Below are 17,138 nucleotides of genomic sequence, written 5' to 3'. Positions count from 1 at the left end.
CGGTCTTTCTTATGGTGCAAGAAAATGCTTTAGGTCATTAATATGCTTTAGCTTTTGTTGACCATTTTTTCAAACACTCCATTGTTGTACCCACACGAGACATGACAGCCATAACTACGGCCAAGCTTTTATGGACTCAATAGTTTGTCCCTGTGGTTTCCCCAAATGGGTATTGTCATATCAAGGCCCCAATTCTCAATCCTACAGTGGCATGTGTATGTGTCATGCCACCACTTATCATCCTCCACAAGCGAATAGTTTGTTAATAGTTCAAGAGAACTTTTTTATGCGCATGCTTTGCCCCATTATTAAAATCAAAAATGTTGGCTTCTTTATGTAGGTGATGTTGTCTCAGCCTATAATTATGAGATCCATAGGGCAGTGGGACATATGGCCTCTTTTTTTGATGTTTGGTTGTCACGGGCAGTTACCAGTCAATTTGGTTTTAGAAACGTCAGGAACCTTGATGGTGCAAACGCCAGATCAGTGGGTTCAATAACATTGACATCACCTTACCAAACAACTGGTGTTAGAGCAACATGAATCTTCTGCATTTGAGGCTTGGAAATAGAATCTTGGTTCAGACCTCTAAGCCCAATCCTGGCAGAAGTCTGAAAATAAAATGTATGTTGTACAGCAACAACATTTCCCAGATATTCCAGTATACAATTTTGTTTTTGAAACGATGGCTGGATTCCATAAGCGGTTACACCAGAATTTTCTGAGTCCTTGTGTTTTTACTAAAGACTCCATACCATCTCCATCAGTGTCAACAGCCCCCTACCTTCCCTTTTCAGGGACTGCATTTCTTAAGCTAAAAAACTAACCATTGTTAACACAATATGCCACCATTGATTAAAATCCTGCAGTGCCAGCAAGGTCCCCCTCCTCAAGAAGGCACATGTACAAGTCCTTCTGAAGTTTGCCAATTAACATTGAAATCAGGCGTCACTAAATGGCGGACCGCAGTCCGATTCCAGCCCCAGTAACCAACCTACCTGGACCGCAGCCTCGCCAAGTAGTTAGTTGTATGTCCTCTCCCTGTTGCCGGCTTACAGCATGGCAGGCCTGTCCCTTCAATAATATCCCTGCACTGCCCCCTCCCCACACTGCCTGACTTATTCATACAAGACGTGAAGCGCATCTGCTCTTTACAAAAGGCAGGACTTTCCAACAGCTGGAGGGCCACAGTTTGCATCTTCTGTGTCCCAAGATAGACATTTAAATGCTGCAGGAATTCTGTGTCAAAATGTGACATAGGCTCCCTTAGGATGGTGCACACAGCCTATGGCAGAGGAAAAAATTGTCCTATCTTGGGACCAATTGCCAGTGTCAGTAAACAGCGGTCATGTGTCCATCATTCATTGGTTATAGCAGAAGTCACCACCCAACCCCATCTGCTTACATTAGCCTGAGCACTGTACATATTAAGCTTGTAGTAGTTTTAATCTATTGTAAAATCAGTCTTGATTCACTAAAGATAATTTACTTGAATTATTTTTTTGGGTCACTTACCATTTACTTCAAATGCTGCATCCACATTTCCTTCTACCCCAGAAAACTCATCATCAATGCTTTTCGGGTAATCTTTATCCATGCCCTGGTTTGCTTCATCATAGCTACAGAGGGAGAAATAGAATTATATAACTGAAAACAGTCTGATTGTACAATTTTAAGTTAAAGTTGAACTATTGGTAAAATCAAAAATGACAATATATGATGCAATCTGTCAGTAGCATAAGTATGGTAATTTTTGTTTTTCCAGAGTCCCCTCTGTAACATAGTTGTATTATTTTTGGATCCTGCCAGTAGATTTGTTAATTTTCCACATAAAAGAATGACCTCACAGTTTGATTTGATTGATCTTAAAGGGGACATGTTACTAATATCTAGATTACCTCATCTCTTATTAGGATACAGGTGTTATAGGCTGGCCCGGGGTTCCCCTTTAGTAAAAGTGCTTCTCATAGCAATTTACAGCTTTCTGAGAGATTCATTCCCTTACTGTAAGATATTGTGTATATTGGTGTATTTACTTGTTATTATAACATGTTATTCTCTTTTCTTTAGTGTTATTTCAACTGAGCCCTGGCTGTTTACCCAGGGCCAAGTTAATTAATACTCTTTTCAAGCCGTTTTCTTGAGTAAAGCCAAGCTAAAGTGTTAAAATCTGTCTGCATTGTGTCAGTGTGTCATTTACAGGTATACACAACATGTCTGAGCATAGATTGTCAGAAGGGCTGGAAAATTCACAGGGTCAAAGCGGCACAGAGAACATACAATTACAAGCAACCCCCAAATGGGGTAGTGCTACACTTATCACATAAAATATTGCAATGACCGCCATTTTATTCTCCAGTCTCTGCTAAAAAAATATTTATAATGTATGGGGGTTCTAAGTAATTTTCTAGCAAAAAATACTGATTTTACCTTGTATGCAACAAATATCAGAAATAGGCCTGGTCTTTAGGTGGTTAAATACCTGGTAATGTGATTGGGCTAACCTGCAGTCCCCTGTAAATTTAGATTAGCTGCCACCATATTGGTCATGCAGCTCATGTGTGCACACTAGAAGAAGCCGGACGAAATCATCCTCAAAGCCGGCCGCACCCCCAAAAGTTCCGCCTTGTGATGTTCAGCTGAGAGTGAGTGCTCAATGAGAGGGGCAGAATTGAAGAAAATATCCCGGTGAGTGTTCTCCAAATGATGTGCCACATCCATAATATATCTTGGACAAAAATAATTCCCCTTGGGGCTGGGACTTTGTAAGCACTAATAAAGTATGATATAGTCTAATAAAATTTCTGTTTATTTATGACACATAAGTCAAATCACATACAAACATACACATATGTACAAGGGAACCATGGGAAAACCAGAAGATCACATTACATCAATACAAACTGGTTGAGTGTGCGGATTAGGGTAGTAGTGGTCCAACACCCAAGTTACATTTAGTTGTGGATTTACACTATGAATCTACAACAGGAGGGAACCAACTACCAGTATCAAAATATAATGGCATACTCCTTTATACTCATGTACCCCTTTTCCAACACAGTAACAGGGCAGTCAAATTATAACTAGAATATCCTCTTTGTCTGTCACCCTCCTTACTCATTTCCAATTTTAGGGGAGCGTTTTAGGGTTTTAGACAGATAAACTCAAATGAGATCTCATACAATTATGCCAATTTCAATGTTGGACTGTAATTGAGTGTTTGCTTATTCATTATTCATTACTATTACAGAGTCCACGTTTTTGGCTTCAGCTGCCATTCAGTGTTGGGCCTAGATGCAACAAATCTTTATTTGGTTCTTTAAGAAAAAGCACATAGAGACACCTGATATAGGCTGGATCGGCGGATGGTGTAAGACAGTGGTTTTTAACAATGTACATGTGAATGTGGAATCTTTCATCAATGCAATGTAAGTCGCTTTGTAGCAGTATAGTTTCAAATATGTTGAAAAAAAATTGTTATATATATATATTGATTCATATATTGATTCTTATATTTATATTTTAGAGGATTAGCGTATTGTCTATGCCCCTAAAGAAGAAGCAATTGTAGCTTTGAAACGTGTTGTGCCACTATCACCCTAATCTGCACACTCAACCAGTTTGTATTGATGTAATGTGATCTTCTGGTTTTGCCATGGTTCCCTTGTACATATGTGTTTGTATGTGATTTTACTTATGTGTCATTAATAAACAGACATTTTAATTAAATATAGCATACTTTATTAGTGCTTACAAAGTCCCAGCCCCAAGGAGAATTATTTTTGTCCAATGAGAGGGCCAGAGAACAGCTCCTGGCAGAGGAGTGGAAGTAGGGGGAGGGATCTGTCATCTGCCCCCGCATTTTTCTCTGGGTTTATTTGAGGGCAGAAATCTCACTGTCAAATGACACACATCATGATTGTGTGCAACAGTGCGGTCGTCCATGGCACAATATGATTGTCCGTGACAGAACCTCATTTCCATGATTCAGTACCGGACAAAGTCTGATCGGGACAACTGTCAAAAATCCCTGAATGTCCTGGGCCGTTTGTGACGGTTGGCAGCTATGCTAGGGGTTAAGTCCATTAAAATGGTGCCAAGCAGTTTCACTACTCAATGAACAACTTTGTCATGCTGTGGCAGAAAATGCAAAAAAATCTAATGGCAAAATCAACAGGAAATAAAAGTATGTAACAGAGAGGAACCAGAAAAATAAAAACTGCTGTGGTAATGCTATCGATAGATAATGCGCTTCAAAGGTGTGAAAGACATTCAAATCATGTTCAGTGCAGATAGACAAATCTGTACACAAAATAAAATCTGGTGAATGTCTTAAAACGGTGAACAAAATACAAATAAAATCTGAAAAATGTCTTTATAGGTGATGAACTATAAATAATCAGTGTCCATAGTCAAACATGTGCAGATCAATGATCTAATTGACGATGAATTCACAACTGGGATGGTGACTAAACTCAAGGTGAACCAACATAACATTTTGAATGGCCTCTTACCATAAAGCCAACAAAAAAGGAGCCTCCAAATAACATATAACAATATGGTGATGAAGGTGACACCCAGTGGTAGAAATGGACTCTTACCGGAAATAAAGGAGGTAAAAGCTTCAAGCGAATGTAGGTAGGGAATCCTGTGTCAGCAGAACTGGGGAGATAGGGCACTCCAGTTCTGCTGACTGATTTGTATTTTGTTCACTGTTTTAAGACATTCACCAGATTTTATGTTGTGCACAGATTTGTCTATCTGCACTGAACATGATTTGAATGTCTTTCACACCTTTGAAGTGCATTATCTTTCTATTCAATTCAATTTACATTTTTTCTAGTGCTGCTTCTATGTATTGATTTGTGCACCCTTCCTTTCTCACTACATTATAATGCCATCGATAGACTACATCATACTGTATATGTCATATATGATATGATTTTGCCTATAATTCCAGGATTTAGATGAAATCTAAATGTCATTCAGCTCCAAATGATCCAATGTTTTCCTAAAAATCAGAATGAGGCTGCGTGAAACAGTAATAGGATATTCCAGGAAAATCTTCATTACATTTAAAAACATTGTAAAGCTGGTCCTATGCTTTACAATTTTGTCTTATTTTAATATTTGTTAGGTTTTTTTTTCCCTAAAAGAGAAGTTCTCAGTCCACGTAGAGCAGAGAGGCAGTGACTGGGGTGCAATTAAGTGTTGCAGTACAGACCATGGTTCTTGATTTATTTAATGGATTATATAGTTCCTGAATTTTTTAGCATAATACTGTGAAATATTTATTGTACACGGAAGAGTTATTTTTAGTTTACAATTGTGCTGATTAACATCTTACCATTTCATGCACTATTTAACAATGATGTAATGTGATAGTTGCATAACATATCTATTATGGAACGTTATTTGATAAAATAACTTTTTAGCTGTGTGTACCTGCCTTTTCAACAGAAAATAAATGTAAAGATCAAAACGTAGAAGAGAGTGAGGTGTGTTTTTCAAATATTCAACCAGCAGTACCATTAATCTATGTGAAATAAGCATAACATCAAAGCACATACTGTAGATACAAATCTAAATTGTATCTAACTTTTCTTGGTTTTGTGAAATAATGGGAGAGGGTATGAACCTCTGTTGAGTATTTTTATAATAATGACTTCCTCGAAGGGTTAGAGGAAGTCAGTAGACGAAACGTGTTAGGGTCGGTCTGTACGACAACCGAAAGTGAACTCGCATAAGCTGCTGGAGGCAACATACCGCTTGCAGCGAGGGAATTGGGTGAGACACCACTGGTGCGACGTACTGGCTAATTGGGCCCAATTTGGACATTTTTACTTAGGGGTGCACTCACTTTTGTTGCCAGCGGTTTAGACATTAACAGATGTGTGTTGAGCTATTTTGAGGGGACAGCAAATTTACACTGTTATACAAGCTGTGCACTCACTACTTTACATTGTAGCAAAGTGTAATTTCTTTAGTGTTGTCACAAAAAGATATAATAAAATATTTACAAACATGTGAGGGGTGTACTCAGTTTTGTGAGATACTTTATATGGAAAGGATATGTGTATTTATATACAGTGCACACATTTCCTTTCCTGGAATGATAGCACAACATATGACTAATTTGTGTTAGTTTTATATTAGGATTTAGTGGACTTGTGATTCTTAATCATATTGTCCTTATCATTTGAAAAAAAATCATCACCTTTATTTACTTGGAGCAATTTTCTATCTATCTATCTATCTATCTATCTATCTATCTATCTATCTATCTATCTATCTATCTATCTATCTATCTATCTATCTATCTATCTATCTATCTATCTATCTATCTATCTATCTATCTATCTATCTATCTATCTATCTATCTATCTATCTATCTATCTATTCTTCAGCATGGAAAGCCATACACGGGAGTAGACATTCTGTAGTTGTCATTTCTGCGCAGAACGCAAGCACGTGCTATGTAAGCCATCTTCCCTTTGCACCTCCTCTCTTTTGCAGCAACATAGAGTTGTGAACGCTTCCCCTATTAATACTTAATCCAAAGCATTTAGCTATCTTCACTGAGTAGAAACAAGGTGTCCTCATTAGTATGCCAGTTTCTCTCAATGTCCCTTCCATAGCTCTTCCCAGCTGGGCACACTCCCTGATGGCACACTTATTCCCAGGTTTCACTAATGCTCACATCAGGGGACTTTGGTTTGGCCTAAAAGGCCTTTGCACCCTGCTACAGGACCATCAGCAGGAGGTCAGGGGAGACAGGGCAACTACAGCTGTTCCTCCTGAGTTCTGTACCACCTCGCATGAGCCTTCAGCCCCATTAGGGGCCCTTGGACAATAGCTGACTACATCCGAAAAGCACTGGGGTGTTTGACTGCCATGCCCCATCTACTCTAGTCCCCTCCCATCCTGGTATATATACATCCTGGCATATATATCGACACTGATGCCCCTTGCATCACTAAGGAGTAACCATTCAAAAAAAGGACCTAACACCCAATTACAGAATTCTCTTTACCACACTATACTGGGAACAAAGCCATCTAGTGGCGGACGAGCTAACTGCACTGCTCTTATATTTTCTGGATACAGCTTGTAATAAACCTACAAGTAAATACCTTTAAATCAAATGTAAATCTTTTTATAAGCAGTCGCATGATTGCAAAGCATTGGCGAGTGTGCATGTCATGCTCGGCTGGTGAGCCACCAGGAAATTTACACTAGGCATGTAAAATGCCTACAAACGCCCATGTACATGAACTCTTTAAGTGTGTTAAAACATACCTGTAGAAATCTTCACCAACAAAGAAAAGGGTTTTCTTGCTGTTCTTCAGGTGGACAGCAGCATCTATTTTCTGCACATTACTGGGAAATCCAAAGTCATAGATAAGTCGGGGAGGTCCTAGCATCTGAAGACCTCTTGTTGTCCAGTAATGGGTACCTGAGGAAGAATTGAACACATTCTGGACTATCTTCTCAAGATCACTCTAAAGTAGTTGCATTATTTCATACAAAAAGGAGACAACATAAAGCATTATGATAGAATAATTTTATACTAAAGTCCTGCAATGTAAAATGTATACTTTCTATGGCTTATATACCTTCATATGATCATGCAGCTTGCTGCTATATTGCAAATGTAAACCAAGTGCTAAATATCCCAAGTTCTGTGCATGTATCGAAACTTTAAGGTTATTATTTGCCAATGGTTCTTCAGTATTTTTAGTTTTAGGTCTTCATTTACACAGCTTTGCAGCTTTCTATGCAGCTTCTGCCAGCATGATCCTGCGTATAAGTGCTCTGCACTCATGAAATATTTAAGCAAGGTTTACATGTGTACAGCCTTCCAGCGTATATAGACTATATTGGCCACCACGGCTGCTCAACTAGACAGCAAGATGCTAGGACACAGGCACACTAGGGCCTTCCATAGACATTTCGAATCTCCATTCAAAAACCATTAATGGGCAGGCTGAATGTACCAAGTTGATCAACCATTCAACTTGGGTACAACCAGCCTATTGGATTTGCTTGTGATTTTTTGCAAGCAGCTGCTATAGCCACTAGCAATAATCACAGTATTCTCATGACGGGGATGGCTTCCCCTGTCTGTGTTGATGGGGGAATTGTGTACATTTCTTTCCTGCAACCCGTTTTTGAAGGAAAGAAATTTGCACTGTCTATAGCCTGCCTAATCCCAATAAAATGACACAGGCAGTCAGTTCCCTTACACGGCTCGTGGGAGGATCCGTTTCTGCCTGTGTAGAGAAAGGAATGTGATAGAAGAAAAAAGACCACCATGTCTGCCCCATTTTATTTTTATTTACAATATACAGTATATACACTATATTACTAAAAGTATAGGGACACCTGCCTTTACACGCACATGAACTTTATTGGCATCCCAGTCTTATGGGCCATACACATTATAAGATTTTCTGAAGACTTTTTCCTTTAGATTTACCAAAACCATATAATATGAGGTCAGACCTAAACACTTTCAATTTGTGTGCAATCTGGCAGGCCCTTGCACTATAGAAAAGGTAAATCTGAAGGAAATCTAATCACAAATGTTGGATAGTGTGTTTTCAGCTTTAGTCTGTGGGGCTCAATATTGAGTTGGCCCACCCTTGGCAGCTATACCAGCTTCAGGTCTTCTGGGAAGGCTGTCCACAAGGTTTAGGAGTGTGTATATGGGAATATTTGACCATTCTTCCAGTAGCGCATTGGTGAGGCCAGGCACTGATGTGAATGAGAAAGCCTGGCTCGCAGTGTCCGCTCTAATTCCTCCCAAAGCTGTTCTATTGAAATGAGGTCAGGACACTGTCCAGGCCAGTCAAGTTCCTCCACCCCAAACTCGCTCTTTCATGTCTTTGGGGAACTTGCTTTGTGCACTGGTGTGCAGTAATGTTGGGACGGGAATGGGCCATCCCCAAACTGTTCCTACAAAGTTGGGAGCATGAAACTGTCCAAAATATCTTGGTATGTTGACACCTTTAGAGTTCCTCTCACTGGAACTAAGGAGCCAGGCCCAACCCCTGAAAAACAACCCCACACCATAACCCCCCCCTCCACCAAATGATTTGGACCAGTGCACAAAGCAAGGTCTATAAAGACATGGATGAGCAAGACCTCATAAATACACTTCTGGAAGAATGGTCAAACATTCCCATAGACACACTCCTATACCTTGTGGACAGCCTTCCCAGAAGAGTTGAAGCTGTTATAGCTGCAAAGGGTGGGCCAACTCAATATTAAACACTACGGACTAAGACTGGGATGCCATTAAAGCTCATGTGCGTGTAAAGGCAGGTGTCCCAATACCTTTGGTAATATAGTATATATATATATATATATATATATATATATATATATATATATATATATACAGAAACAGTAACTCCCACAAGCCTTTAGAGCGGACCTGATGGGGAGCTGCAACGCAATAAAACTGCCTCCCCATGTCCCACCAGGTCCGTTATGACAGACTGTAGGAAGGGCCATTTCCTCCTGTGAAGAACTTTGATTGGCCGATCAAATTCTACAAAGGCAGAAACTGTTCTCACCTGCCGTCAGCTGAACCTGATGGAGAACTGTAACACACTAAAACCATTGTGGCCCTGCCTCCCCACATCCCATCAGGTCTGCTCTGAGCACTAAGGCACTAGCTTGAGCACTAGTTCTTCCTACACAATGCTTAATAGATGACTCAGTAACTATTAATAGTGTGTAATCAGAACCTCTGACTTACACTCTGCTGATATTTACATACAGCAACGGGAGAGGTCAATAAGGCCATTGTATGCTGCATGCTGATATGCATGTATGGCAATTGTATGTTGCATGCTCATATGCATGTAAAGTATTACATGCATACGGCATTCATTACATCTGAAAACATGTCTCAGAGCGCAGCTGGGTCCTGTTTTTTTTGTATGCTGCTGAACACAACACAAATTTTCATTAGTAGAAGCAGCTGTATTCATGGCCCCAGTGAATTTAATAGTGCTGCATTTAGATGCATATACAAATATACACTTTACTCATTTAAGTACTGCATTTTTCATGCCTCTGTGAATGAGCCCTTAGAACCCATTCACAGGTAGATGCATGTTTGTGTGTCTTAAGACTGCCATTTAGTGCTTTGGCATGTAATAACATTCATGGCAGTCCACATTACTCTGTATGGTGAGTTACAGTGTTGACCTGCACCAGGTCTGGGTTTTTTTAGATGCGTGTGTGCCTTTAAGAATCTTCACTCTTGATTCATGGGCTATGACAGTGTGATCTACACCTCATCCCTGTCCTTTATCAATCACCCTGTCCCTCCAGACACTACAGTCCCGTCCAGAGCTGGCTCATTCCAAGGGCAACCTAAGCAGGTTGTCTAGAGGGACTAGATATAACCTTCATGGCCTTCAGTAAATCAGGTATATAGCACAACTGGTCTAAATACTGTACCAAGAGTAGCTTTTGCAATTGATAGAAAGTTGATGGGCTTTGGAGGGGAGGCAAAGCTGTTACCTTGCCTATGGCCTCGTTCTGCTTTAATCCATCTCTGGTCTCATCTCATTGCACTTATAGAATCAGGCTATGAAATGAAAGTTTCCTTCGCTATAGTTCACATTGGGGTTGGTTTACTAAAGGCAATAAGGCAGTTTTATTTGCAAGGGAAGTTGCACTCTGCAGGGGAACATCTCCAGAGCTTAGTTAAGTGTGGTGCAAATTACTTTACAAAGAATATACAATCATGTTCTGGGGAAATAAAAAAAGAAAAAAAAATGTGTTTTTGCCTGCACAGGATTGAAATATGGAAGTCAGCAAAGCTTCACGTTAGTTCCATTGTTATCATTAACTATGAGTGTATGTCTTGACATACTTGAATTGTGTATGTATGGTGACACCATTTAAGTCACTCTTTTTTTGTGGTGGAGTGAGTTCCTCAGTAGATCTGCATTCCTTGCTTTTTTTTTGTTACTCACTAAACAAATTAGTATAACTTTGTGTAGTCATTACAAGGGGTTGCTGAGGTTCTCAATCGAAATTGTGACTGTCTGCATGGTCCTAAATTATGCAAATGTCATTGATATAGTACTGAAAGCAAAGATATCCTGCAATGTAGCAGCCTCACTGTACACCACTCTAAACTATATTTTGATAGGCATCCACAGGGCTCTAATTATATTTGATGAGGAACCATAGAAAATTCATTTGGAACCCCCCCCTCTAAACTCAATCTTGAAGGCAATTTCTCTAATGCTACAGAATACTAACTGTCTTCATAGCAGTTGTATAAAATCTTTCCAATAATTTCACCCAAATGTATTGGCCGAATGCTGTTTCTACCTGCAAAAACGACTATGGAGCCAGACAGCTTTGGCCCTTATGCTTCAGGACCAGATTGTAGCTGGATGCAGATACAAAAGCCCCGTACACACGTACCGATTGTCGGCCGCAAATATTCGGCCGCCGACCGATCGGCCGATTGTAGGCTTGTTAGTATGATGCTTCCGACAGCCGACAGCGCATTTTCGGCTGAACAGAATCTGTCGTGCAGGCATTAAAATTTTTGTTGGCCAACACCAGAATGGCCGATTGTTCGCCAGTCAGTACAGAATTCGGCCGACAATCAGCAGATATGCAAGACTGGGCATGCTCAGAGAAGAAAAAACACACGGAAAGTTAACCATCACATGACATCACTTCTGCAGTCGGCTGTTGTTGGCCGACAAAATTCGTGTGTAGTCTTTTGCAGTTTTCAACAGACACGACAGCCCTGGACAAAAGATGGCTGATCGTTCGGCCGACGATCGGTACGTGTGTACGGGGCTTTAGGCATAACAAAGTCCTAAGCAAAGTAGCTTTGGCATTCCCATCCTTTCATTTGACATTGTTATGGATTTTCGAAAATCACAGCAAAGCTTCCCCATTTGCATTGCCGATACTGACTTTGGATGTCTCATCAGACATCAATTTCCTACAAGTACATCCTACCCTGGGACTTGGCAGGCAGGGGCATAAAAGTTATAGCTGTGCCAACTGGATATCCATGGGGTCTTATGCCTCGTACACACACATCGATTATTGGCCGGGAATTTTCGGCCAACGTCCGATCAGCCGATTTTCGGCTTGTTAGTATGAAGCTTTCGACAACCGACTTTTCGGCCGAATAAAATCTCGTGTGCAGGCTATAAAATTTTTGTTGCCCGTCAACACAACGGCCGATTTTCTGTCAGTCAGTACAGATTTCGGCAGACAAAAATCTGATAAGCAAGACTGGGCATGCTCAGAGAAGAAAAAACACACGGAAAGTAAACCAGCACATGACATCACTTCAGAAGTAGATTTTTGTTGGCCGAGAAAATTCGTGTGCAGTCTAGGCATATTCCAAGCAACAAAACACCACTCTGGACAAAAGTAAGACTTAGGTCCCTACCAAGCTTGCTTTGGGCAGGATCTGCCTCTGTTTGGATGGCCGGCTATGGCTTTAGTTACAAACCTTGGAGCATCCATGTGCTTTGCATCAGCTGTTTTACCTTTAAAAAAATATGCAGTTCCTCTTTCTGCCATCTCATAAGCAGCATCCACATTAGACATGAGCTGTGGGAAGGAGCTTGCAATGGGATTTGGTCTTGTACTGACAAGTTGAGCCTGTCTTCTCCAAAATGACCTTGAACAAAATTTATGGTTAGGAAAAGCAAATTACTTAGCAAATTTACTAAGAAAAAATATTATTCCATGTAACAGTGTTTTCAGAATGGATGGTGCTGGGACAAACTATACCATAGCTAGGGCAATTGAGCAATTGAAAAAATATTAATCCCACAGAAAATGAAAGTCTTTATATCTAAGGGTCCATTCACACCATACTGCTTTACAGTTGGAATGAGGCTATTTTCCTAAGATTCTTTGGTTTAGGTCAAACATGTCTAATGTTACTGTGACCAAACAGCATTATATTTGATTCATCAGTTCACAGGTCATTGTCCCAGAGGGCTTGGTGTTTGCCTATGTGTTTAATGGCAAACAGTAGTCTTGCCCTAGTTTTATGTATTTTTTTAAAGCAAAGTTTTTTCCTGTCACATCTTGCATGCGGGCCAAATCTCTTTTTGATTGTATATGCAGGCAACTTAACAACAGCTATGGATAAACCTACGAATTTCACAATACATTTTCTCATTCTTGGGGACTTGTTTTAGAATCAAATGGGCAGCTCTTGGTCTGACGTTGCTGGGCAAGGGCCAGGCAGCCCAGGACAAGTTAGCAGTAATGCAAAATCTATTCCACTTGTAGATAATTTTCCTTACAGTGTATTGCTTAATGTCAAATAATTTGGCAATCATTTTAAATATCTTGCCAGACTCAAAGGCATCTCTAATCTTCTTACTGAGAGCCTAAGGCTCCATTCACACCTGAGCATATCATTTTCAGGCTTTTTTCGGGCACTTTTCTGGATTTTTTTTGGGCGTTTTTGAGGTGTTTTTTCAGACGTTTTTTGCAGGTGTTTGTTGGCAGGCATTGGCATCTAACAAAAACGCTTGTAATCTGCCAAAAAAAGAAGCTCATGTACTTTTTTGAGCTTCGGGTGTTTTGCTTCAGGCGACATATGTGAACAGGGGCCATTGAAATGAGAAAGATTTTGCTTGTTGGGCGTTTTACAAAGAGAACACCAGACCCCAGACATCTGTGGTTTAAATAGGACAGGTTGCACCTGCATTCTCCCTAAGTAGGTTCTAATCATTGACACCTAATCTGAATCACCCAATTCTTGTTTAATGTATTTGAAGTGGTGGTAAATGTAGGGGTATACTTACTCTTTCAATGTGACAAATCTATAATTTTTTTTTAATTTAGATTAGGAGAATGAATATACCATGTCAATTGTATTTGTCACCTCTTCAAGTGTATCAATTTTATCAGCATAGGCCTTTACAGGTCATCAGATAATATTAATCATGAATAATGGTCAAGAAATTCATGCTTTCACTAAGACATGCACAGCGATATATAACATATGTAGTACAAGTGTTGTTTTCTTACATAGCTGCTTCTGACGCATGCCTTGTATACAGTGCATTCGGAAAGTATTTACAGTCATTCCCTTTTTCCACATTTTGTTATGTTACAGCTTTATTCCAAAATTGATTAAATTAATTATTTTTCTCAAAACTATACAAACAATACCCTATAATGACAAAATACAAGAAGCGTGTTTGAAATCTTTGCAAATGTATTTAAAATAAAAAATGAAAAAATCACATGTACATAAGTATTCATGGCCTTTGCAATGACACTTGCAATGACACTTAAAATTGAGCTCAGGTGCATCCTGTTTCCACTGATCATCCTTGAGATGTTTCTACAACTTGGAATCGGAATCCATCTGTGGTAAATTCAGTTGACTGGACATGATTTGGAAAGGCACATACCTGTCTATATATGGTCCCACAGTTAACAGTGCATGTCAGAGCACAAACCAAGCCATGAAGTCCATGGAATTGTCCCTAGACCTCCAAGACAGGATTGTATCGAGGCACAGATCTAGGGAAGGGTACAGAAAAATGTTTGCACCATTAAAGGTCTCAATGGGCACAGTGGCCTCCATCATCCGTAAATAGAAGAAATTTAGAACCACCAGGTCTCTTCCTAGAGTGGGCTGCCTGGCCAAACTGAGTGATCAGGGGAGAAGTGCCTTAGTTAGGCAAGTGACCAAGAACCCGATGGTCACTCTGACAGAGCTCTAGCATTTCTCTGTGGAGAGAGGAAAACCTTCCAGAAGGACAACCATCACTGTGGCACTCCACCAATCAGGCCTGTATGGTAGAGTGGCCAGATGGAAGCCACTCCTCAGTAAAAGGCACATGACAGCCCACCTGGAGTTTGCCAAAATGCACCTGAAGGACAGTCAGACCATGAGAAAAAAATTATCTGGTCTGATGAAATAAAGATTGCAACAAACAAATAGTCGTGGCTGGATGGTATGAGCAGTGGGCAGACAGTGTCTCTGAGGGGAGTGCATTAAAAGTCCATACATGGGACAGTCTCTAGGAATGCTGGTAATAGATGGCTGCAGGCTCAGGTTAGAGCTAGACAGGACTCTAAGAACAGGTTGAAAAGAAAAAGAGCAGTGCCATCTAAGTTCAGCAATGATTTAACATTTATTGCAGCATGATGCTGCCACCACCATGTTTCACTGTAGGGATGGTATTGGCCAGGTGATGATCGGTGCCTGGGTTCCTCCAGACATGCCAAAGAGTTCAATCTTTATTTCAAGTTGAAAAGAAAAAGAGCAACGCCATCAGAGTGCAGCAATATTTGAACATTTATTGCAAGGATAATAATATAAACTCACAGGGTGACAAAGGGGGTGAGCGCTTGTGGTATATTGAAGATCATCCGCTCCAGGGGAGGACATGTGGCAGCATACGGAGAGGACACCGCTGGTCTTGTCTGCGCTGGTGGCTCCAGATGCCTCCAGGGACACGGGTTCAAGGAATCTTGATACAGGTTTAAGTAGGAAGTGGCAGGTGGCCAGGTGTGTCGATGCAAGCCAAAAACAAGAAAAAATGTTTATAAATTGTCTCAAAGATGTCTGCAGGTGACTAAGCGGGTACATATGGTACTTACTGTTGCAGAGGATCAGTAGTATATTGTAAGTCCTGTCCATGTGGTTTGCAGTATGTTGGCCGCACTATCCGTACACTCCAGAAAAGGTTTGGTGAACATAGGCATTTGTTGAACGGGGGTTCAGACAAACACAATGTCCCCAAACATTTCCTTACATATCATCAACATTCTTCCCAAGAACTTAGAGTCTAGGTTATGGAGACTATGACCAAAAATCTCCCTGCAGCAGAATGCTTTAAGTGTCTATGTGCCCGCCAATCCTATTGGATTTATGATCTGGACACACTGGCACCTGGGGGGGGGTTGATTGAGGAGCTGGAGGTCAGTCCCGTTTTTTAGCTACCCTTATTCTACCGGTCCATGAAATTACCAGACCTTATTACCACCACTCCAGTCACCCAGTATATTTCAGTATATTCATGGTATATATATGTACATAGGCCTAGTACCTTGTTTCTTTATGCATGCATCTTTTCTCTTTTCCTGGCCATTTATTTTGCGCTAACACATACCATTCATTATTTAATGTTACGGACCCCAAGGCCCTTTTCATATGGGCTTTCCGATCCGGTCCGCCTGTCCGTTTTCTCCATGTAACCCTATGGAGCAGCGGATGTCAGCGGAGACATCTCCGCTGACACCCGCTGCTCTCCGATCCGATCCTGTCCGTGAAATCCGGACGGATGGAAACCATATTTTCCATCCTTCTGGAGGATCGAATGAAAACAGACAGGCGGCCTGTTTTCATCCGATCTCCCATAGAGGAGAGCGGGGCTCTGACAGCTCCGTCTCTGCAAAGTAAGTGGAGATGGAGCTGTCATCCGCCTGCTCAGCGGGGATCAGCGGATCGATCCCCGCTGAGCAAAAACGGAGTCCAACGTGCGCACCGCCCGTGTGAAAGGACCCTTATGGTCTTTTGTCTACTTCTGATACTCTGCAACAGTAAGTACTATATGTACCCCCTTAGTCACCTGCAGACATCTTTGAGACAATTTATACACGTTTATGTGCAGGAGCTGGTACTTGGTACCTACAAAAAAAAATTTAAGTTTTTTTTTTTGTTTTGTTTTTACATTTTGATTGTGAAATGTTTTCTTTTTGTTATCTACAAAGCGGCACTCATAAAACGGTAAAATCAAATATTGAATAATAATTTGTGTGCTCCAGATTACCCATTGTTGATTCACAGACATTCTGATGAAATTGAAGATGATTGGTCTGAAGCATTGCTAGGCAGAAATCAGATGTTCTAATGTCGGCACTTTACATCACCACCTCCCTGTGGAAAGGATGATGTGCAATTTAGCTAATGTGGTATTAGGTAAGAATTGTAGCAATGCTGCTGTGTTTCAACTTGTTTATTTTACTATGGAATGTCAACATCTTCCCTTTCCTATGAGCCAAGTGTTAGATCAGTAGTGAAGTACAGAGATGAAATACTGTACATATATAGAAGCTGTTTTAGGATTTCTGTTTGTTTTGTCCATTCATTTCTG

General features: G+C 40.5%; 2 protein-coding genes across 2 annotated transcripts in view; both read right to left on the bottom strand.

The window, feature by feature from the left end:
• LOC309545982 (matrix metalloproteinase-18-like) overlaps positions 1 to 17,138 on the bottom strand; it is a 320,845-nt gene that overhangs the window by 70,434 nt on the left and 233,273 nt on the right. The gene's annotated exons all lie outside the window — the stretch shown is intronic.
• The window catches only part of LOC309545988 (matrix metalloproteinase-20-like), a gene marked incomplete at its 5' end in the record, with an annotated part of 120,425 nt that overhangs the window by 2,890 nt on the left and 100,397 nt on the right, over positions 1 to 17,138 (bottom strand). The window contains 3 exons of the mRNA XM_082245453.1: positions 1,516 to 1,619; positions 7,300 to 7,456; positions 12,552 to 12,685. Coding sequence (XP_082101579.1) covers positions 1,516 to 1,619; positions 7,300 to 7,456; positions 12,552 to 12,685 — 395 coding nt within the window. The remainder of the gene's footprint in view (positions 1 to 1,515; positions 1,620 to 7,299; positions 7,457 to 12,551; positions 12,686 to 17,138) is intronic.

This window comes from Pelophylax lessonae (assembly GCF_965119305.1).
Source record: "Pelophylax lessonae genome assembly, chromosome: 2".
Classification (NCBI taxonomy): domain Eukaryota; kingdom Metazoa; phylum Chordata; class Amphibia; order Anura; family Ranidae; genus Pelophylax; species Pelophylax lessonae.
This window is presented reverse-complemented; position numbering and strand designations above follow the sequence as displayed.